The sequence below is a fragment of the Capsicum annuum genome, unplaced genomic scaffold (genome assembly GCF_002878395.1).
Source record: "Capsicum annuum cultivar UCD-10X-F1 unplaced genomic scaffold, UCD10Xv1.1 ctg1489, whole genome shotgun sequence".
Taxonomy (NCBI): Eukaryota; Viridiplantae; Streptophyta; class Magnoliopsida; order Solanales; family Solanaceae; genus Capsicum; species Capsicum annuum.
Window position 1 is genome coordinate 1,354,708 of NW_025820303.1, and position 23,961 is coordinate 1,378,668.

General features: G+C 35.4%; 2 protein-coding genes across 21 annotated transcripts; one reads left to right on the top strand and one right to left on the bottom strand.

Annotated features, from left to right (window-relative positions):
* The first annotated feature begins 41 nt into the window (after positions 1 to 41).
* On the top strand, positions 42 to 5,279 carry LOC124885188 (phytanoyl-CoA dioxygenase-like). 20 transcript variants are annotated; one of them, XR_007049037.1, is made up of 9 exons: positions 51 to 299; positions 421 to 493; positions 949 to 1,011; positions 1,150 to 1,269; positions 1,385 to 1,471; positions 1,720 to 1,760; positions 2,890 to 3,070; positions 3,723 to 3,763; positions 5,033 to 5,279. XR_007049037.1 is itself a non-coding variant. In XM_047402090.1 (7 exons), the coding sequence occupies exons 1-6, from the start codon at positions 173 to 175 to the stop codon at positions 1,757 to 1,759; spliced, it is 510 nt and encodes a 169-aa protein (XP_047258046.1). In that variant the 5' UTR covers positions 51 to 172; the 3' UTR covers position 1,760; positions 2,890 to 3,071. The 20 variants fall into 20 exon arrangements, 1 of the variants encoding a protein (XP_047258046.1); XR_007049040.1 differs by lacking the exons at positions 3,723 to 3,763; positions 5,033 to 5,279 and adding an exon at positions 3,521 to 3,721 and having other exon boundaries at positions 42 to 299; positions 939 to 1,011; positions 1,199 to 1,269; XR_007049036.1 differs by having other exon boundaries at positions 3,723 to 5,279.
* LOC107875814 lies at positions 3,955 to 4,499 on the bottom strand. Its single transcript, XM_047402102.1, has 2 exons — positions 4,357 to 4,499; positions 3,955 to 4,282 (listed from the first exon to the last, which is right to left on the bottom strand). Exons 1-2 carry the CDS (start codon positions 4,446 to 4,448, stop codon positions 3,955 to 3,957), a joined length of 420 nt encoding a protein of 139 aa, XP_047258058.1. The 5' UTR covers positions 4,449 to 4,499.
* Positions 5,280 to 23,961: the final 18,682 nt, after the last annotated feature.

The following is a 23,961-nucleotide window of genomic DNA, read 5'->3' on the forward strand; positions in this document are numbered from 1 at the left end:
TCAGGCCGTAAAGCATTTTGTATTCTATTCTTTTTCAACTATCATCTATATTATTTTCAAGATGTTGAGACTTGAGAGGCATTTATCTGATTCTATATTGATTGCAATGGAGAATACTGGTCTTTCGTGTTCTCTTCTTCAGTAGTTTTCTGCTAATTATATATTCCAATATATGGCTCATTGTTCCCCGCAACTAATTTGGAACAGAAATGATGCTGGACTGGCAACTGCAAAGTTGGCTCTAGCCGTGGAGAAACATGTGCTGAATTTAGGATCCGTTGACACTGTTGGAACTGTTGGTAAGTTAATATCTTTTGCCTCATAATAGAAGACACTGGTATAGGGTCAACTACCTTGTGCTTTTATGAATCATTGAACTAATTGACGTGTGGAACAACTAATTAGCGTGAGAACTATTAGGTGAACTATTAGACTGCCTCCGCGACCCTTCAGGAATGACGATTGCTATGTTTCTGGAGTCACTGCTGCTAAGGTATGTTTTCTCCTCCACCGCTTATGTTGTTATTTATTCAGGGAGGTGCTTTACAACTCGCAGAAATATTGTGTTCCTGATTCAAATTCAAAAGTAAGGTGCAGTCACAAAGTTCTTTAATTCATTTTAAATAGTTAGATGATTCGAATCCAAACCCCACTATGTGGGAATATAATGGGTTTTTAGTTGTCATAGGTAGATGCTTCGGATAGAACTCATTAATTGGGACATCTAAAGAACTAATATATTCGGCATTAGTTGTAAGAGCACTTTTAATGTAGTTGAGTAGTACACTGGCACTAAATGTAGGGCACTTCACTAGTCTATTCCAATTAGGAGTAAGCTAAAAGAACAAATAAACTTCATAGAGAAAGAGTTATCCATTCAACATCTTCTAAATAATTGGTGCCGCACCAAGATAACTCTTTTCTGTACACTGAACTAGCAACATGCAGTGGCTTGTGGCTAGCTTTCGAGGATTCAACAATTGTAAATGGCTGTCTATGGGCTATACCAAGGTCCCACATTAGTATTGTTTCTCCCAACTCTTTTTTGTCTTTGCTACCTTGGCCAAACAGGCTGTAGATCATTTAATCTTCCGTATAACAGACATAATGTTCTACTTTTTTATGCGGCCTTATGAGGAGATTCCTTAGAGATGAAAATGGGGTTCATTTTGATATGCCATCTCCCTGCTATAACCAGAAAGATTTCATTCCACTTGAAGTAAAGGCTGGATCTTTGGTAGTCATTCATGGAGATCTTTTTCACCAGAGGTCAGTCGCTTCCAGAATTTGTGTGGGACCATATAGAACTGTCAGTTATGCTACCATTTGTATATGGTTCATTAGGATATTTTTTCACCCATTCAATCTTAATATATATTTTCAGTTTTGAGAATCAGTCTTCAAAGTCACGACATGCATACAGTTTACATGTGGTGGATACTAATGGCTGCAAATGGGCAGAAGACAACTCGTGAGTGGCCAGGGATTTTTGTTTAATTTTCTTTGTCTTGATTCTTAATGCCATGTTTTACTCTTAAGGCAAAAAGAAGGTTGTGCTAACTGTCATTATATCAGGAAAGACCTTTAATGTCCAATTAGGGACCTGCTAAGGTCTGTACAGTTTGTTCAGGGTGGTGTAGATTATATTACCTTCCCAAAAAAGGGTGTAGATTATATTACCTCCCACTGAACTATTAGACTGCCTCCGCGACCCTTCAGGAATGACGATTGCTATGCTTCTGGAGTCAATTGCTGCTAAGGTATGTTTTCTCCTCCACCGCTTATGTTGTTATTTATTCAGGGAAGTGCTTAACAACGCGCAAAAATATTGTGTTCCTGATTCAAATTCAAAAGTAAGGTGCAGGCACAAAGTTCTTTAATTTATTTTAAATAGTTAGATGATTCGAATCCAAACTCCACTATGTGGGAATACAATGGGTTTTTTATTGTCATAGTTAGATGCTTCGGATGGAACTCATTAATTGGGACATCTAAAGAACTAATATATTCGACATTAGTTGTAAGAGCACTTTTAATGTAGTTGAGTAGTACGCTGCCACTAAATGTAGGGCACTTCGCTAGTCTATTCCAATTAGGAGGAGTAAGCTAAAAGAACAAATAAACTTCATAGAGAAAGAGTTATCCATACAACATCTTCTAAATAATTGGTTCTGAATTACTAAAACTTGCAAGGTTAGACTGTATACAATAAGACCCAATTTGGTCCTATCTGTCCCCAGATCCGCATAGCGGGAGATAAGTGCACCATACTGCCCTTTGTAATAGCTACATCTTACTTCGGGTCCATTGCATGGCATGTTTATTTATTTTATCATCTAGTGGGAATCTATTTAATTGTTTTATCCTTTTAACCTCTAAAACCGGTATTGAAGTGCACCGGTCTCCTCTTGTGACTCTTTCAAACTGTACTTTTAACTAATCTTTTATGATAAAGCTAGATACTCTGTCTTCTAGTTGTAAAGTTAAGGCAAATATTAAGATTGTCCAGAATGCTATGAAAGTTCACCTAATTTTTTGACAAAAATCTTATTATATCTGCATCTGGATTGGATCACATGCACTTACTTAATGTGAGAAACCATTCGGTTAATATTCGATGATATGTCTTAGCATCAGGCGACCTCCAGAATAACTTCTTAGATTTTAAAAAATTGAGTATTTTCTTCTCTTAGATTATAACAGGATGGAGATGAAAAAGTTGCATGTAGGTAGGGTGATAATTTGTATTAATGAGCCTATTTTTCGAGATGTAGTCATTGAACTCTACCATAGACGTATCTATAACCATTCAATCCATAGTCCACTCTCATGTCTCTTTATTGTGTCAAACTTGTGCTCTTTACTGAGTTCTTTGTTGTCCGTGTGCAGAATCATTGATGCACGGGCTGTAGTGCTGAGTTAATGTATGTCCTGGAACCAACGAAGAAGGCTGCGGCTGTCAAGTTAATTGATGATTGATTAATGATCTTGTTTCTATGTACGGATACTACTACTATCATTTTTCACGCCTAGCAAGTTAATTGAAGACGGAATAATGATCTTTTTCTATGTAAGGATTCTACTACTCTCATTTTTTATTTTTTTTTCATATTATTTTTCAATCATGCTCAATTTTTTCTCACACCAGCATTTTTTCTACTTTGTCTACTGAAACTTGTTTGTGTAAGGAAACACATTCAGCATGATATTTAAAGATGTTTTTCAAACTGTAATTTACGGAGTGAAACAACCACACATATTCTTCATTACATTAGCAAATATCTAATATAGTACTTGTTCATTACAAAATAAACTGAAATTAAAATTAACATAAAAGTTACAGTTGAACATGGACTCGCCTACTCATGTTTCTTTTCCTTCTTAATCACTTTGCGGATCTTGTTGGTGGATTGTTTGTCAGTACATTCAACATCATATTCCTGCATTGACAATTTTCCAACACCTTTGCTTCTTTTGGTATATTGTTTTTCTATGGAATTAACACTAATTTCTGTTACAGATGATCCGCAACCTGATAGATTGTTCTTGATGGGAGTCTGTAATAGATTGCATAGATTAAAACTGTGTTAGATAAGTATAAAACTCGTATTCATACTAAAATTTATTCAGCTTTTTTATTTTGATAAATATCTGTATAATAATTATGTAAATGATAAAATAAAGTTTTTAATAATTATCACTCTCTTTTGTTTGCGTCAAAGGTTGATATGCAAAGAAAAAAGATGAATATCCATTACAAAAGGTATGTTATTACTTTATAGCAAATTATTATACTTTTTGAAAAGTTTAGATTTAAACACCTTCAAATGTAACATATAATTACCTCAAAAAGCTCATCACCTCCCTTGTTTTGTGCACCTTCAAACAGAGCATCTTAATGAAATATAGTAATGTCATTAAAATAAAATTTATAATTTTTATAGAACTTGAGATTTATATTTCTTTATAAGAAGTACCACTTACAGTGTATTTTAGTGAAGGATGACAATATTCCTTGAAAAGAGATTCATCATCAGCAAATTTTAGAACTTTGTAGATTTCATCCTGCTTGTATATATTAGATTCCTTCACCATGACCTTAAACATGAGTCTTTTTTCAACGATATCATTCAATTCACTTGGATACGAACATTCATCATTATCAATTAAGCTCTCCTTTAGCTCTTTTGCAGTTTTCCCCATAAGTTGCACAGCTTCATGGTTCCAAAGTAATAGGGTTATAAGACCAGTTCCATCCATTACACGCACTTGTAGCCTATACCTGAAATTCATTCTTTATCATTTTAATAAAATAAAGTTTTTTCTTAATAATAATTCATGTAGGATTGTAATAACCTGTGAACAACTTTTGCCTCTGAATTGCATTTTGGACAAAAAAATGAGTTTCCATCTTGTTCAACCTTTATAATACACTTGTTGCAAGCCATGTATGATCAACCATGATCAAGATCAAAACAAACAACTTTTGCAGCAATCCAATAGCTAGCTTCCTGTTTGATAGAGAAAATATTGTTATAATATTTAAACACATTGTGTTAAGTTAATCGGGAATGAAAAAGTTTATTCAACTCACTTCTGTGCATACAATCAAATTATTGATATATTTAAAAGGTACAATTCCTTTGACTAACTCATCCGTGATAGAATAACACTGTTGAGAACTTGTCTGGCTAAGCCGCTCATAGTTAGAATAACATGCTGCATTTAATCTGAATGAAAAATAGTATAAAATTATACATTTATCTATATTCTAAATTTTAATATTAAATTTAGTTGATTAATGTGTTAAACAATAGTTGGATGTGACAAACCTGGATTTAAAAGCAATAGATTGCGGTAGAGATGGATTTATCCATAGCTTAGTTTGATACCAACAACTACGAACGGAGTAGACATCTGTTTGAAATAATATTTAGAATTTGAAAATAAAAATAATTTTTGAATAAATCTGTTATGTATTATAGTTTGAAATATTCGAACCTCTGAATTTTTGAACCTTCATAAATTGAAGAACCACAATCAAATGTTCATCTGTGGATGCACTCAAATAAGGTTGAATTTGATCCACAAGTTCGCCCCATAAAGTTGTTGAAAGTCTATTTCTCCTGTAAGAATAAAGATTTCATTTGTGTGGTATGTGCATTTATTAAAATGATTGTTTGTTCTCAACGATCAGTGGATGTGCTAGTGCCACAAATTGTAATGTAAAAAAGAAAATAAGGCATACTTATCATCTTCTAGCACAATATTTATAAATACACTATTAGTGTCTCCTTGCTTGAATGTTTGAACACCTTTATATGTCACAACCTGACCAACAACATCTATAAATATAGATGGATTAGTAAAAATAAAAAGCATATTATTGATAAATTTTAAACTGACTATGAATGAGAATCATTATAAAAAAGTTCTGTGTCATCGATAATATGGTGAATTGTCAGTTGGTCAAATGGACGCAAATTAAAGATGTCCATATGAAATGACGAATCAGTAATTTTCTCGACAGAAGTCGTTTTTATGAAAATCAACCTGTGCATTGTAGTCTTAAATTTCTTTGAATTTGATGTAATAACAAAGTTGTTAATGCGATATAACCCAAGTTCCTCCATCTTGTTCTTGAAAAACTTAATATCATACTTGCCTATTGAAGCATGTATGCGATCACCCTAATTTGAGATAGAAATTAGTATTGTTCACTGTGTATACAATGTTAAAAATAAAAAAGGAAGATTATTAATGTAAACACCGTGAAATATGAAAAATTAATAAAAAGCAATTAGTACCTTAGAATCCTGTAAGACGAATAATTCTTACTCTCAAATTTCATTGCATAGAACTGCTTGTCATTTGTGAGATGCTATGAAAAGCCATACATGGTTATGGCAGTACTACGTAAATTGCAGAATGTTAGAAATATAAGCACATGTATAAACTGCGGAAAATGTAGAACCTAATAAGGATTAAATAAGAAAATGAGTTGTAATAGAAAAAGGAGTTTAGTGGATGGTTATAAGACTAACTCCTTCAAACTATCCCTAATAAAAAAGATATACACGTTTCTGTTTAATTTCGTACTTTTTACTTTTTATTTGTTTAAATTTTAATAATTAAAATAAACAAACTTGTTAGATGGCTTGTGTATATCTTATTTTCCTTTTAGCATTTGTTGTTGCTTAAAATTTTGTCCTAATTATTATAATTTTTTTATTTACAGTTATTGATGTTTAAATATTTTTTAAGAATGTAATTAATGGCAGTTTTTTTTTTCATATTTAGGTAATGTTGTTTTATTTGGCAGTTATCGGTTTAAATTTTAATAATTAAAATAAACAAACTTGTTAGATGGCGTGTGTATATCTCATTTTATTTTTAGCATTTGTTGTTGTTTAAAATTTTGTCCTAATTATTATAATTTTTTTTTTTGCAGTTATTGATGTTTAAATATTTTTTAAGATTGTAATTAAAAAGGTTTTTTTTTTCATCTTTAGTTAATGTTTTTTTTTCATTTATTGTTGTTTTAATTTTAAATATTGTAATTGTTGTTTATTTTGTAGTTATTTTTGTTTAAATTTGTTTTGTAGTTATTTTTATTTAAATTTGTATTGTAGTTTTTCTTTAATGTTGTAATGAAAATTAAAATTTGTATATTTTGTAATATAAGTTATTTTTTAAGATAATATTATTATTATTAAAGGTAAAATAATTAGTAAAATTGTATTAGCAAATTAGCAAAAATTATTTTTAAGTGGACGGTGTTATTCTTCTTTTAATAACTGTATTTCCATTGTAATAGGGATGGGGAAGTTAAGTGTGTTTAAAAAATAGGTTTTTAAATATTTTTTTTTTAAATATTGCTGCTTTTATGAGGTACTGCCACATGGCAGTTTTGCCTCACTTATTAGATATAGATAGATTTTATATTAATTATAATATATTTAAAATATTATAATTATTTTACCACGAATCTATGCGATATCTGAGTGCGAATATATCAGAGTGAAAGGGATGGGGTTGGCACCCCTCTACGTGGAAATTAGGCAAAAGGGACACCTCATTAAATGTGTCATTAGATTAGTTAATATATTGACAAGTCATGATGAAGATAAGCATTAAGGAATGTGAACATTTCTATATAAATGTAAGTTTCATTCTGACATGAAGTTGGAGAAATTATTCTGTTTGTAGGTTTGTTTTTTAATTTTTTCAAAAAGGTTTGTTATCAGTAGATCTTCCTTCACGCTTGAATACATCTCCGAGGAATTTTTTTACCTATTGTATCAATTTATTCAAGTCTAGGTTCTAGTAGAACACTATTTGGAGGCTTTTCAGAGATATTTTAGCTTTGTCGTTCAGGTAGATTAGGCTTATCATATATTTAGATTGAGTTTATTTACTGAAATTGTGTAATAATATGCTAGTTTTTGGATAAGTAATTGTAGTTGCATATATATATATATATATATAAACATACCTTATTTATCCGAATTAGGACCCCGTTCTAGTAAATTTTGGTATTTTATCTTTCAATATACTATAGCGTCTATCACTTTAGGACGTGGAATTAAATTGCAAAATTATGAATTTGCTCCTTTTAAATTAAGACATACGTACGGTAATTAGACGTGTTTTAGCTTCTATTCAGGTTTAGTATATATTTTATTTCTGTCATTGATTGTGAATTTTGGTACCACGTTGACATTGTTATGGTATGGTATGAATTTTAATATTACAGTTGGGTATGATTACTTTGAGTTCTGGTTTGATTCCGACATCTTATTATAGTGTGGTTCATTTGAGTTTCGGTTCGAGTCCGGTATCTGATTATGGTTGTAAATCCTTTGAGTTCCGATTTGAGTTCGGCATCTGATTATGAGTTCAAGTGTATATTATATATGTGGCCTCTCGTTATTACCCACTATGTCCGATTCGAATTTGGCACGTGTCCTCTTGTTATTATCCACCACTATCGGTTTGAGTCTGGTGTCTGTCCTCTCGTTACTACCTATTGGTACCGGTTCAAGCCAGTTGCATATCTGGATGACTACTATGATTTGTTGGGATTGATTTAGTTATGAATTATTTATGTTTATTTTTGTTAATTACTTATTATGTGTCCCACCGGCTAATGGGGGTACGGTTGGGTTAATTGTCTTCTTTAGTGTGCCTAGCAGGCTTATGTGGCCTAGTTAGGTTATGTTTAATTTGTCTGTTATTGCTGCATTACTTATTTTCTATATGACTTATATTTATTCCTTTAAAGCATTTGCGTAACTTGGTAGTTGTTTACCTTTCCATTCCTATTTACGGATGACTCAGATTACGCCCTTGCATTGTAGTTATACCTTTTCTGTATTGAGCTCAGTCGGCCGATGATGCCTACTGATATCCGTTGCTTTGCTACTCATACTACACTTCTGCATCTTTTTCCTGATGAAGATCCGAGTAGTAGCAGTCGACATTGACGTGATTCCTACCTTCCAGTACTGATTCAGAGCAGGGTGAGCTTACTGTCATCCGAGGCTGATCCTCCTCTATTTACTCCAGTTTAGTCTTTTGTACTCGAGATTGCTTGTATATATTAGGTATATTTTGAATTTTGTCTAGTTCTCTGGGTATATTTTAGTAGTGGCTCTAGTACTGACCTTACCAGGTCTTAGGAGGGATTCATTTGTGTATTTGGTCCTTTTTCTTTTCCTCGTTTTAATATATGGTATATGTTTCCTTTTTGTTTGTCACTTGTTATTACTATTGCTATCATTATATGTGATCTTTTTTGATTTCTGTCTGTTAGCCCGTTACCTATTGTTTCGGACTATGTGTAATACATCGTACTTTTTCTTAATCCAGTTCAGCTTCTATTGTGTGAAATGTTTAGTAGATGAAAAATGTTCATAGAAATCACCTAGAGCCAAGTTGAACCAAGAACCTTAGATTCGTCCAAAGGTTGGTGTTCTATTCTACAAGGGTCAAATTTGTAAGGGTATAACTATTGATGTATGTAGAATTTTCCACCTTAAGACCCACCAAATTATAGATAATTGAGTCATCTTTCTAACGATACCAATTTTGCCTAAATTCAATACGTGGGTGGGAAGTTATGACACTTTTCGTGAGAGGTAGTAACTCACCCCGATTATGCCGCATCACAGTGATCCCCAAAATCACACTCATCCTTTTTTAGTAGCTCACCATGATTGGCAAGTGTCGCGCCAGAAATCGCACTGGAACAGGTACCGCGTTGCGTTGGAGTGCAAATTCGCACTCATCCGTTTCCAGTGACGCACGCAATGTGATAGCACCGCATCGCGGAGGAGTGAAAATTTGCACTCGTCTATTTCTAGTGACGCAATGCGATAGCACCATGTCGCGGAGGAGTCCAAATTCGCACTTATCCATTTCTAGTGACGCAATGCGATAGCACCACATCGTGGAAGAGTGCAAATTCACACTCGTCTGTTTTCCAGTGATGCAATGTGATAGCACCGCATCGCGCCAAGGTGTAAAATCAGGATTCCAGTCGCGAGTTTAAGTTTCGGAAGGGCATTTAAGTCAATTACTTTTTCCCTAATTTGTGAAAATAGAGAATTTAACCCTATTCTAAGCATATTACGCTCTTTATTCACCAATTTCCTCTCCAAGAAACTCTAGAACTTCAACTTTAAGTCCAAGAAATCCAACTTTTCACCATTCCTTTTTCAAGATAGTCAAGAATTCAAGTTTCCGGGTTCAAGAACTTTAAGAAGAAGCTTCAAGAACATCGTTAGAAATTCAAAGTTCAAAGTTTTGCATTCAAACAATCAAATAAGGTATGTGGGGTTATAAACAGGGATACTCCTTTCATCCTTGTGCCCAAAACTAGTCTTTAAAGTTGAATTTATATGATTTACAGTTTAGGGTTCATACCCAATAATCATTATTTGAAGATTATGATGTTACAAGTGACTTAACTATTGAATTACATCTCTATTTTGTATGTTTATGCGTGTAACGTGATTACATATACATTGAGATTTTAATTTCACTATTTTGACTAGAATTATTACAGAATGTCAAGATTTTGATTATTGAGCATGACTTGGTGTTAAATTCCACATGAGTTTAAAGCACGGGTTATTAAGCCTCAGTTTGAATATTGATATTTCAAGAAAATAAGGCTTTTAAGCACCTATGATTAGTTCATATTCAGATTTTAAGAAAAGATTTGATCTTTTGATCTCAGCTAAGATATGGAATCCACTTCATAGTTTTGAGTACAGTTTAAAGTAACAGATACACAACTGATTTTCATTATAAACCCTTATGCAAATTTTAAAGTGGATATCCTACAGAATGAGCATACAACTTAAAGGGAGTAGTATTTAGCATCGAGTTGGGTATGTTCACATGCTCCAGAACTATGAGCCAACGTAGGTACAGATTCAGATTATTTCTATTTATATGGATGACAGATACAGATTATGATCACTTAGCTCAGGTTCTAATCCTGGATAAGAGTATGACACCTCTCCCTAATGTGAGGTTTTCCTTTATGGGAACTAGACGTTGGGCACTATGATAGCTCACATAGTGTATGTCGGTTAGAAGAACCTCCCAAAAACCTAAGTCCTAAAATAGAATAACAGAACAACTTTTAGAAACTAAGTGTAAAGGCTCACAAATTTACTCAGATATGGTCCTACTTAAGACATTACTTACAGAATTTCAACTTTTAGTTTTCATATGATAAAAGCGAGTCCTTCCTACACTTAGTATGCATGATTTGAAAATAGATTTCAAGTACAGATTTAGAACTAAGCATGGTGGCTCACAGTATACATATAGTATGTTTTACCATTCATGATTTATGACATCATCTTTCAGTTACTCAAGCCATTGTGAGCCATTTATACTTAGCATTCATTGTTTATAAAAATTATATACTTTTCGTCACTGTTTTACTTATGAATTCACCCCTATATGCTTAGTACATTCCAAAAGTACTAATCCATATATACGTCTATGTGCTACATTGTTTAATAATGTAGGTCCAGGTACTCAGATCCAGCAACGTGATTGACCGAGAGTATCTCTATCTACATCCTGACAGTTGGTGAGTCCTCATAGTTCGGGGACCTATTCATTCAGATTTCAAACTTTTCAGAGTAGTTTGTTCAGTTATTTTCAGTCTGTTCGAGTCAACGAGGGGTCTGTCCCAGCAACTCTTTAGTTAGTAGTGTTAGAGGCTTATCTGACTATTAGATACATTTCAGACTTACAATGTCAATTATTCAAATTTCCTAGTTAAACACTTTCAAACATTATGCTCAGTTAATTCTAGTTCAGTTCAGACAGTATTCAATAGTTCATTATTGTTTTGCTTGCTTAAATTCCTGTATTATGAGTTACAGTTTCAGTAGAAGGCTTACAGGGTTAGGTTGAGACTACTCGTAGTCTTGAGCACCGTGTGATATCTTGGGACCAGTTTTCAGGGCGTTACACTATGGCTTGGTGTCACGACTCGAGACTACCCCCTAGTCGTAATACGGTGCTTGGAACCACAAGTAACCCCAAGCTAACCCATGAATTGGCATACTGTTAAGCAACTAAATTAAAATATATTAAATAACTGGTTCTGCTGTGTGGAAATATAATCATGAAAAAATCTAGGAAGAATTATAATACTAATACAATTTACAATCTAATGAAAACTTAAGAGAGAACTGAAATTACATGACTATCTCTAATTGACATCTATGAAGCCTCTACTATACTGACTATAAATAGTTGGGACATGCCTCCAACTACCACAAATCAATACATACGAGTAATAAAGTAAGTACATGAACAACATTTGACTGAAGTCCCTGAAATAGGAGAACTCATCACCTGCTGGATGAAAACTGCAACTGTCTGGTCATGATGTGTGGACTATAACTGGTATCTACATTATGAACATTGTAGCCACACAGACATATATATGGATCAGTACTTCTGGAATGTATTGAGAAGCAGGGGTGCATGGAATAAGTAAAACTAATTTCATACATAATCTTAAATCATGCATACTAAGTGTAAGTAGACTTACCAAGAGACTAAATAAACTGAAAGCTAAAATATCTTAAAACACGAGTAACAAATATAATCTGATATGCTGGTGAATCACTGGACTTAGTTTTTTAAAACTTTGCTTTTGTAGAATAAGTAGAATTGAAGCTGGGATACGATAAAAACATGAATACATGAACATATGAAACCAAACATACATGTACTGAGCTGATCTGATTAACCGAATAACTGATGCCTGGGTGTCAGAATAATTGAAATCTAAGTAAAGGGTTAGCTAATGCCTATATACTGAGTTGCTGATACATGAATACGGACTACTGATATCCGAACACTGAATAACTGATGACTAAATACTAATCATGCAATACTGATCTTTACTTAATCTAAATAATTGATTGAATCTGTGGGGTACGGTGCATATGACATAAGGACTAAATAAACAACATAAGATAACTGAGCATGAATTCATGAAAACTATAATATCTGAGAATCCAAAACTAAGTGTTTATCTGTTATGTTACTGAGATAATCTGTAATTTGAAAGACTGAAAGCTTTTAAACTAAATATATGAAAATCTGTACACTAAGTCAAGCAAACCTGAACTAAAAAGACACTGAATACTATATTGAGACTGTGGGAGCTATCATTTAACCAAGATAAACCATGTGAGCTATCACGGAGTCCAACGTCTGACCCACATTGAGGAGGACTGTTCTATCCTTTCCATCAGAATAGAACTTGAACTGTATTGATCACTAAACTGATGTCCCAAAGGACTCGGGAGTCAAGCCTAAATTGAAGGGTAACCCCTGAGAGGAAGTCAAGCCTAAATTGACGGGTGACCCTTCATATCCTATGCTGGCTACGTAGTTCTGGAATACAGGGACTGCTACTAATGACTCTACCTAACTGACGGAGAAGCCGCCATCCCTGCATTCCCTTGATGCTAAATCCTACTCCCAACTGAAATTCACTTAAATACTAACTAGTGCATGCACTGATAACTAATAACTGACAAGCTCGGGTCATGGTATTCTGAAAATAAAAGTGCATATGGATTCTGAGGTAATTACTAACATATAAACTGATATTGGAACTAAAACTATTCTGAGTTTAATTGAACATGATTTCATGACTGATAGTGCTTATTATGATCATAATAACTGATTAAATAGGAATAAATCATGGTTTAACTAAATCATACTTGAAAATCTAAAAATCATGTAAAACACGTAGGTATTGGGTATTCATAACCTGCCAGCACTGAATGACCATAAAGCACGATATCAACACTTAAAACTGTTGTATGGAATCATGGTTCAAAAATTCAAAAGCATAGACACTTCATCAAACACATGGAAGTCATGAACTTGAACATGAGAATGCTTTAAACATGAGACAATAACATGATTACATGACAAATCATAAATTAGGGATTTACATAGAATTCACTTGAAATAGGACATGGACATTTCATCAAAAGATGTAAAGATCATAGCTTGAACATAAGAATATCTTAAACATGAGGGAACAATAGAGTTACTTGCAAAATTCACAACTTGGGGATTCATCGTGAAGTTAATTGAACATTATATAGGAATTTCAATACTCAAACATGATATGACTCATTCTACTTGAAAACACATGAAACCATAACTCGTAATAAAAATCAACAAGAGGTTCATGAGGATACTTCAACTTGAAACACGTAAAACTCATAAATTTAAATTCAAAAATGGTTCTTGGGCTCTATGGGTGAAAGGGGACCCATGGATGAACTCCTACATACCTTAATAGATAATTTCTTGAGGCTTTTCTTGAGGGTTTCTTGAACTTGAAATCTTGAATTCCTTGTGTTCTTGAGAGGAGAACTTGAACTTTGTTCATGGGGGAAAGGGGAGGGTTTTTGTGAGAGTTGATTTGAAGAAGATGGCAAAATAATGACCTTTTAGATGCTATAAATCGTCCTTTGGATATTTGGGGTTGAGGGAAAAGGACGAAAGTGCCCCTTCACCATTATGAAGCTAAAACAGAGGGGGAATAAGCTCTGTATCGCATCATATATTGCATTGAGAGAGCAACACATTGCATCACATATCGCGTTGAGATACCGACGTGCCGCATCCAAATCGCAGACCCTTACTGCCTCTCATAAAAAATGCCATAACTTTTCATTCAGGTGTTGGATTAAGGTAAAATTAGTATCTTTGGAAATCTAACTCAATTATTTACAATTTGGTGGGTCTTGAGCTGCAAAATTCTACCCATTTAAAAAGTTATACACATTCAAATTAAACCCTTGTAGAATCAAATACCAAACTTTGGATGAATCAAAGGCTCTACGCTCAACTTTGTTCTAAGTGATTCTTATGAACATTTTTCACCTCTAAATCACTTCACACACTAGGATAAGGATTATGCCGCATGTATTCAAAAGAAATTCATGGTATTAGAGCTAATACACGTAGGAAAAATACTTCAAAGTCTAGCTAAAAAACTGGGGGGTGTTACACTTAGCTTGCCTGCTGGGGGGAATATGGTAGGTACCATCATGACTTTAGAAATCTAGTCATGATAGATTAGTATCAGAGCCTAGGTTTTATTGGTATTGTTGGTACTAGAGTCAATATTTAGTAGAGTCCTACGGATCAGTACGGAGACTTTTGTATCCTATCTTTGGGGGGCTATAGAGCATTCTTAGGAAAAAAATCTTATTTTCGTTATCCATATTCATGTGTTGGGTTTGAGTTGGTTTTGATTTTTATTTGTTTACTCTTTATGCAGATGTCTAGGATATGAGATTCGAGAGCTGGGGATCGGGACCCCGAGCCTATTGTTAGAGTTCTACCATTAGGTCGAGGACTTCCTAGGGGTCAGGGGAAGGATAGTGAAACATCCCTTGTTCGAGATTAGGAAAGGGATCTATTACCTGATTCTCTCATAGCTCCTGAAATTGAGAGAGCTCTAGGTATTTCGATACGACAGAAGGTGGGCCAGGAGATAGCCCAGGCTCTACCCAGTTTTATATTTTTTTTGGTTCTTCAAGATGTATTGGTAAAATTATTGGGGTTAGTTGGTGGTCCTTCAATCAAGGAAACACAGCCTGTAGCAACGACGCCTAGGGTAGAGGTTCCGCCAACAGCAGTAGTCCCACAGCTAGTGGTATCCCATCCAGTTATGTTTTCAGAGAAGCAGAATATATTGGGTCAATTTTTGAGATTGACTCCACCCAGGTTTGTAGGGACCCCAGGAGCGGATGCTAATGAGTTCTTATCTAGTTGTAAGGAATGGTTGTAGAATTTGGGGTTGGTTGAGGTGCGAAGAGTGGAATTTATTGCTTATCAATTAGACGTGGCAGTAAAGAGGTGGTGGAGAGGGTATCTTGATTCAAGGACAACTGGATTTCCACCGGTGACTTAGACTCAGTTCTCTGAGGCTTTCTTGGGGAAGCATATGCCTCACAGCATACACGAGTGTCTTTAGGATGACTTTACAACACTGAGATAAGGTTTTATGTCTATGGCTAAGTATGAGGTGAGATTCCATGAGTTATCCAGACGCGCTACTATGATTCTACCTACAGAGTATGAACGAATTTGATGGTTTGTCAGGGGATTGAGATTATCACTTTGTAGGGCTATACATAGTTTAGTAACTTCAGGAAAGTTTTTTTCTGAGATAGTTGAGTATGTTTATTCTATAGAGAATATAGATCGTAAGGCCCAAGGGGCAGTAAGAAAAAACCACGTTACTAGGGCATCTACAATGATTCACAGTTCACAGGCTGAGAATTTCATGGTAAGTACCCCCAGCAGCAATCTTCTCAGCATCAGAGTTAACCTGGTCAGCCAGTCCAGGCATCACTTTAGATATCAAATAAGGGTCAACCCAGTTTTAATGATTTCAGTGGTCAGAGAAGTAACTAGCCATAGAAGGGTGTTCAGTCGGGATCATCGAGTCATGATGATCATTCTAGATCTATCATACCTTCTAGACAGAGCAGGGTGCCCGAGGTATGTTATAACTATAGGATTGTTGGTCACTTTGCCCTTGAGTGTCCTTAGCATAGGATGATTGGGCCTTTAGTTTTGACTGTACAACCAATAAGGTTAGTACCGCTGTTAGGTAGGGGTGATGCACAGAGTCAGGGGGATGGTCCATAGGGTTTAGAGGTGGTGGGACAGTCACCCAGTCCAGTAGTGGGCAGGGTCATTTGTATGATGTTCCAGGTAGGTCTGAGTCTGAGGTTTCAAATACTGTGATCACAGGTATAATTTCATATGCCATCATCCAGCTTCTGCTTTGATCTTAATTCCATAATTTCATATGTTTCAGCTTATTTTGCATTGTGGTTAGATTTATGTTTGGAGTCTTTATCTGTGCCATTGTATATAGCTATCCCCGTGAGTGATTCTTTAGTAGTGGATCAGGTATATGGACCATGTTTGGTGATTGTTTGAGATTTTGGTACTAAGGTTGATCTCATTATCCTAGATATGATAGATTTTGATCTAATTCCAGGCATGGGTTGGTTTTCTCCTTGTCGTGCGGTCTTGGATTGTTTTGATCAGATGTTACTTTAGCCTTGCCTAGTGTACCCCGATTGTGTGGCAGGGTTCTATTAGTTGCGTGCCGACGGGAATTATTTTTTTATATTTGGGCTAGGAGACTAATATCGAGGGTTTTTGAGTCATTTCTTTGCTTATGTTAGGGATGTCAGTACCGGGAGTCTATTGTGTGACTCCGTCCCTGTGGTTCGTGAGTTTTCTGATGTGTTTCTGACTAACCTACTTAGCCTTCCTCCTAAGCGTGATATGCGCGCCTAGTATCCCTACCCGTTTGAGCCCTTAGGTATGTCCTTATGCTTTACTTTCACGGATGAAAGTCCTTTTAGTAGTGGATGTTGTAATGACCCTCACGGTTATTTTTCTATATTTTAACATGTTTTTGATATGCAGAGCTTTTCTATAGCTGCCTCAAGTTATTCATGACTTATTGAGATTGATAGTTTGGTTCTCAAGCAGTTCATTTAAGAATTTTAATAATATCTAATTATATTATGGATTATTTAATTTAAATTGACATTTGGTAGAAATATAATTTATTGCCCTTTTAGAATTTTTTTAACTTGTATAAAAATTCTTTAGTTATGATATATTTACATTACTTTATAGTAGCTTTTATAGTCTATTAATATTTTAAGCGGAGATAGCAGATCTAGAAATGTTAAAATGTTATTATTCTATAATAGAGGTCTTACTAGAAATAATTTTCTATTGATTATGGTACATTCAAAATATTATAATTATTTTACCACGAACCCATGAATTTCAGTTTTTGTTTAGGTTTAGTATAAACTTTATTTCTGTCATTGATTATGAATTTTGGTACCACATTGACATTGTTATGGTATGGTATGAATTTTAATATTACAGTTGGGTATGGTTACTTTGAGTTCTGGTTTGAGTCCTGCATCTGATTATGGTTGTGGTTCCTTTGAATTTTGGTTCGAGCCTAACATCAGATTATGATTGTGGATCCTTTGAGTTCTGGTTCGAGTCCTGCATCTAATTATGAGTTCTGGTGTATATTATATATGTGACCCTCGTTGTTAGCCACTATGTTCAGCTCGAATCTGGCATATGTCCTCTTGTTATTATCCATCACTATCGGTTCGAGTCCGGTGTCTGGCCTCTCGTTACTACCCATTGTTGCTGATTAAAGCCCGGTGCACATCTGGATGACTACTATGATTTCTTGGGATTGGTTCAGTTACAGATTATTTATGTTTATTTTCATTAATTACTTATTGTGCGTCCCACTGGCTTATGAAAGTTCGGTTAGGTTAATTGTCTTCTTCAGTGTGCCTAGCGGTCTTATGGGGGACCAGCTAGGTTATGTTTGATTTGTTTGTTATTGTTGCATTACTTATTTTTTGTATCGCTTATATTTATTCCTTCACAACGTTTGTGTAGATTGGTAGTAGTTTACTGTAATACCCCAAAAAATCCAAGCAAATATTAGAACTATGCTTCGAGCTCATGAGAAATGAATTATAGATATTTGGTAGTTTTATGTGAGTTTGATGTATATTAAGGCCTCAAATAATTCCTAGCCATTAGACGAATCAAAATGTCCCTTACCGATTGAGTTTTTGAGGTGAATATTGCTATAGTCATTTTCAAACGACCATATCTTTTGTTCTATTGAGAATTTTCCATCTCAAGACCCACCAAATTTTAGGAAATTGAATTAGCTTTTCAACGATATCAATTTGGCCTAAATCTGCCATGCGGGTGAGAAGTTATGACACTTTTAGTGTGAGGCAGTAGCTCATTGCAATTAGGCCGCATCGCGGTGATGGCCAAAATCACGTTCATCCTTTTTCTAGTGGAGCACCGCGATGGCACCGCATCCTTCCAAAGTGTAATTTCTTACTCGTCCTTTTCCAGTGAAACACCGCGATAGCACCGCATTGTGCTTTTGGGTAAAATTGGGTTTGTCCTTTTTTCAGTGGCGCAATGCGATTGCACTGCGTCGCGTCATTGGTCAAAATCAGGATTTTGAGTTCCGCAATTTAATTTTCCAGGGGTTGATTAGTCTTTAGACATGGCCCTAAATCCGTCCAAAACAAGAAATTAAAACCCTAAGGGGGCATTTTGTGCCCCATTACTCACAATTCCTCTTTAAGAAATTAATCCTCTCTCAAGAACAAATGCTAGCCCTTCAAGATCAAGCTCAAGTTTCAAGAAAACCATCAAGAACCTTCATGAATTCTTCAGTCAAGGTATGTTAAATGTTCATCCATGGGTCCCTTTCACCCATGGAGTCCAAGAATCTAATTTCAAATCCAAAGTTGTGATTTTTACAAGTTATTGTGATTTCAATTGTGATTTTAACCATGAATCCCCATGAATTTTGATTTTATACCATGTTTACATGAAATTATAGTTGTTATTAAACCCCACATTTGAATGATGTTGTTCGCTGATTTAATTCATAATTAGCGATGTTGATGTTGAAATTATGCTATTACAACAAGCTTTAGACTATTCCCATGCTTAGCTTAAACTACGAATATCAAGTGTTTGATGAAATGCCTACCAGAATGAACTTTAAATAAATGTTTTCATATTATGTCCTTAAAGTTTTAGTACTATTTTGCTATTATTGCTATCGAGTCTTGCGGGTTATGAATACCCAAAAACTTAGCTATTTACTTAGTCTCAGTATCTTCATAATGGTTTCAGACATGTTATGAGCATCATCAGTCCAGTTAGTTATCTTAATGAGTTAAACTTAGAACAGTTCAGTATCTCGAGTCAGTTTAGTTGGGAGTAAGATTTAGCACCGAGCTAGTGCAGGGATGAAAGCTTCCCGTCAGATAGGCAGAGTTGTTAGTAGCAGTCCCTATACTATAGAACTACGTAGCCAACATAGGATAGAGGAGTCACCCGTTAGTTTAGGCTTGACTACCTCTTAGGGGTCACCCATCAGTTTAGGCTTGACACCCTTAGTCCTTCGGGACAACATATTAGTGGATCCATACTACCATTGTTAGTACCTATGGCACGGTATTGACACCCTTTCAACTGTGGTCATAGGTTGGACCCCAATTTGCTTATTGGGGCATGTCGGTTAGGTGATAGCTCCCACAGTCTCAGTCTAGTAATCAGCTCAGTAATTCAGTTTTAGTTTTGCTTGACCCTAGCATAAAGATATAAGTCATTCACTTATTAATATTCAGTATCTCAGTTTACAGATCTTATTCAGAATATGTTTTGTGCTTGGTTATGCGTTCTCAGTCTTTGCAGATTTCATGCATTTTATTTAGTACTTCATGTTGTACATTCAGTTAGTTATTAGTCATGCACATGCACCCATGCATATCAACCTAACCTCATTTAGCATGCCAATATATTCAAAGTACTAACCGCATACTCATTTCTTGTGCTATGATATCTAATATCATATGTTCAGACGCTCAGTTCCTTGATCGCGCATAGACATACCAGATTATTAGCTGTAGCAGTGGTGAGTCCTCATACTTAGAGGGCATGGTTTATTTGCCTCATTTACTTTATCAATTTTAGTATTTTCTATCCAGTCCGAGTTAGTTGGGGGTTTGTCCCATCAACATCACAGTCAGTCAGTATAGGCTTTTTAGACTAGTATAGACAGTTAGTCAGTCTTCAGTTTTTAATTGTTATTGTTAGCCATTTTATCAGTATTTTTATTATTATTTTACAGACATTATTAGAACTATGATTTAATACCTTATGGCATTCCTCAGTTAAATTCCGCATATGATATTTTATTATCAATTTTGCTCAGTGCTCACAACAGGTACCAGCTCATGGGTTAGCTTGTGGTCTATCGAGATCGTAAGCACAATGTGGTGCCCAAGGTGTACTCTCATGGCGTTACAAACTTGGTCTCAGAGCCTAAGGTCTAAAAGTGTCCTAGAGAGTCTGAAAGCTGCGCCAAGTAGAGTCTTGTACATGGGTGTGTAGCGCGCCACACTTATGGACAAGATGCTATGAGGCATTTTAAGAATAGTTTTCTTTTTTTTAATATTCATGTCGTGAGACTGAGCAGGATACTATTCTTCCTTTTTCTTACAGAATATGCCTTCCAAAAAGACTAACGAAAGATGAATTGGGAACCAGCCAACACCTCTGCCCGTCTAGAAAGATCCCCTAAATAAGTACGTTTCTCACGTAAAATTCAGAGCAACATTTACCACTCTAGCCCATTCTGTGAAAGCTCAAAATATTCGGCAAACTACTGTTCAGGCCAATCCAATGGCTAATACTGCCACATCTAGGATTTGGGACTTTACTCGAATGAATCCTCCTCTATTTTCGGGGTCTAAATCTGAAGCGGATCTATAAAAATTCCTAGACATGGTACAGAAGATAACAGATATTATGGGGTTAACTTCTAGTGAGAGTGCTGAATTAGCTGCTTACCAGCTACAGGATGGAGCCTATACCTAGTTTAAATAGTAGAAAGGGGATAGAGGCACAGACACAAGGCCTGTAGAGTGAGAGAAGTTTGCTACAACCTTCTTAGATAGATTCTTCTTGTTAGAGCTGAGAGAAGCCATGGTGTTAAGAGTTTATCAATTTGAGACAGGAAAACATGAGTGTGAAGGAGTATTCCCTCAAGTTTATCCAGTTAGCTAGGTATGCTCCTCATATAGTGGCTGATAACAGATCTAGGATGAGAAAGTTTATGTCTGGAGATCTAATAGTGTGGTCAAGGAGTGTAGGACTGCGATGTTGATTAAGGAGATGTACATATCTAGGCTTATGGTCCATGTTCAATAGATTGATGAGTAGAAACTTAAAGAGAACGAGAGAGAGAACAAAAAAGCTTGAATAGGTAGCTTTAATTTCACTCAGCCAAAGTCAGAGGGTAGAAACCATCCTTATTTTCATCAGAAATCTTCAGCTCTTGCCCCATCTTTAGCTAGTACTCATGTGCCAAAGTTCAGAAATGACAATAGGGATATTGCACCAGGTTCTAAGTCCCAGGGCAGTGTAAACAGTGGTCGTACAAATCATCTTTGCTAGAATTATGGTAGGAACCATCAGGGTGAGTGTAAAGCTAATAGTGATGTATGCTTTGGGTATGGTAAGCTAGGCCATCAGATCCAGAAGTGTCGGGTAGTTGCTTAGAAAAGAAGGGGTTTATGCCAACAGGGCCAGTCCCATTAGTCATCAGCTCCAACCGGTTGCCCCACTCAGTAGGGCACCACTTTCAGTGATACTAGTGATTAGCGTCAAAACAGGCTTTATGCACTTTAGTCCTAACAAGATCAGGAAAGTTCTCCTGATGTGGTTACTAATACGTTGTAAGTCTTTTATTTACATGTTTATGCTTTACTAGATCTTGGTGTATCTCTTTCTTTTGTAACCCCTTATATAGTCATCAACTTTAGAGTCAGTCCCAAAATCTTAATAGAGCCCTTCTCAGTGTCTACCCCAGTTGGTAAGTCTATCATATCCCTCTGGGTATACAGGAACTGCCCGATTATATTATCTCAAAAAGTTACTTCTGTAGACCTTGTAGAGTTAGAGATGATGGACTTTGACGTCATTCTCAGCATGGATTGGCTCCATTCATGCTATGCTTCAGTGGATTGTAGAAACAGAGTAGTTAATTTTTAATTTCCAAATGAATCAGTTTTTGAATGGAGAGGTAGCACTACAACTCTTAGGTATAAGCTTATTTCGTACCTTAGAGCGAGGAAAATGATATACAAGGGGAGTATTTATTATTTTATCCAAGTCGAAGACTCTAATTTTGAGACTCCTAATCTTGAGTTAGTTTCAGTAGTGAGAGAATTTCCATATATGTTCCCTGAAAATCTTTCCAGAGTTTCTCCCAAAAGGGAAATTGACTTTGGAATAAACCTTCTCCCAGATACCCAACCTATCTCTATTCCACCATACAGAATGGCTCCAACTGAACTTAAAGAGTTGAAAGAATAGTTAAAGAATATCCTAGATAAGGGATTTATCAGGCCCAACATTTCCCCATGAGGTGAACCAGTCGTATCTATGCACAAGAAAGACGGTTCTATTTGAATATGTATTGACTACCGTCAGTTGAACAAAGTCACAATCAAGAACAAATACCCACTTCCCAGAATTGATGACTTATTCGACCAACTTCAGGGTGCCAGTTATTTTTCTAAGATAGACCTCAGATCCATCTATCATCAGCTTAGAGTCAGAGAATGTGACATTCTAAAAAATACTTTTAAAACTTGGTATGGTCACTTTGAATTTTGAGTCATGTACTTTGGTCTCATAAATTCCCTAGAAGTCTTTATGGACTTGATGAACTGAGTGTTCAAGTAGTACTTGGATATGTTCATCATAGTCTTCATTGATGACATTCTTTTTCACTCCCATAATGAAAATAATTATGCAGACCACCTTAGAATAGTATTACAGACTCTCAAAACCTATAAGTTGTTTGCCAAATTAAGTAAATACAAATTTTGGCTAAGGTCAGTAGATTTTCTTAGTCACCTAGTTTTCGATGATGGCATTAGAGTTGATCCTCAAAAGACCAAAGTAGTGAAAAATTGTTCCAAATCTATCTCTTCATCAGATATCAAGAGTTTCTTTAGTTTGGCTGGATATTACCGGTGGTTTATTAAAGGGTTTTAATTTATTGCGTCCCTTATGTCTAGATTGACTCAGAAAAAGTCAAGTTTCAGTGGCCAGATTCTTATGAGAAGTGTTTTCAGGAGATGAAGACTTGACTCACCACAACCCAGTTTTAATGCTGCCAGATGGTTCAGACGGGTTTGTTGTGTACTCTGATGCTTCCATAGTTGGTTTAGGGTGTGTTTTGATACAGAGGGGTAAGGTTGTGGCCTGTGCCTGTAGAAAACTTAAGCCCCATGAAAAGAATTACCCTACCCATGATCTTGAGCTAGCAACTGTTGTGTTTGCCTTAAAAATTTGGAGGCATTATTTATATGGGATGCATGTTAATGTGTTCACATACTACAAATGCTTATAGTATGTGTTCTTGTAGAAAGATTTGAATCTGCATTAGAGGAGATGGCTAGAATTACTGGAAGATTATGACATGAGTGTTCTGTATCATTCGAGCAAGGACAATGTAGTGAAAGACGCCCTCTATAGGTTGTCCATGGGTAGTGTTGCTCACGTTAAGGGTGGTAAGAAGAAGTTAGTTAGGGAAGTTCATCAACTTGCCAGATTAGGTGTTTATTTGGTTGAATTAACTTAGGGTAGTATATGGGTTCAAAATAGATCAGAATCCTCTTTTGTTGCCAAAGTAAAAGAAAAGTAAGATAGGGATCCCAGTCTGGTGAAGCTGAAAGTGTCAGTTAGAAACCAAAAAGT

Excerpts from the sequence above, each read along its gene's own strand:
- LOC124885188 (XM_047402090.1), top strand. The coding sequence starts at position 173 with ATGGCTCATTGTTCCCCGCAACTAATTTGGAACAGAAATGATGCTGGA. Across the intron at positions 1,012-1,149 it reads TGTCTATGGGCTATACCAAG|AGATGAAAATGGGGTTCATT; the intron begins GTCCCACATTAG and ends GAGATTCCTTAG. Across the intron at positions 1,472-1,719 it reads AAATGGGCAGAAGACAACTC|GAATGACGATTGCTATGCTT; the intron begins GTGAGTGGCCAG and ends GCGACCCTTCAG.
- LOC107875814 (XM_047402102.1), bottom strand. The coding sequence starts at position 4,448 with ATGGCTTGCAACAAGTGTATTATAAAGGTTGAACAAGATGGAAACTCA. Across the intron at positions 4,283-4,356 it reads GAGGCAAAAGTTGTTCACAG|GTATAGGCTACAAGTGCGTG; the intron begins GTTATTACAATC and ends AATGAATTTCAG.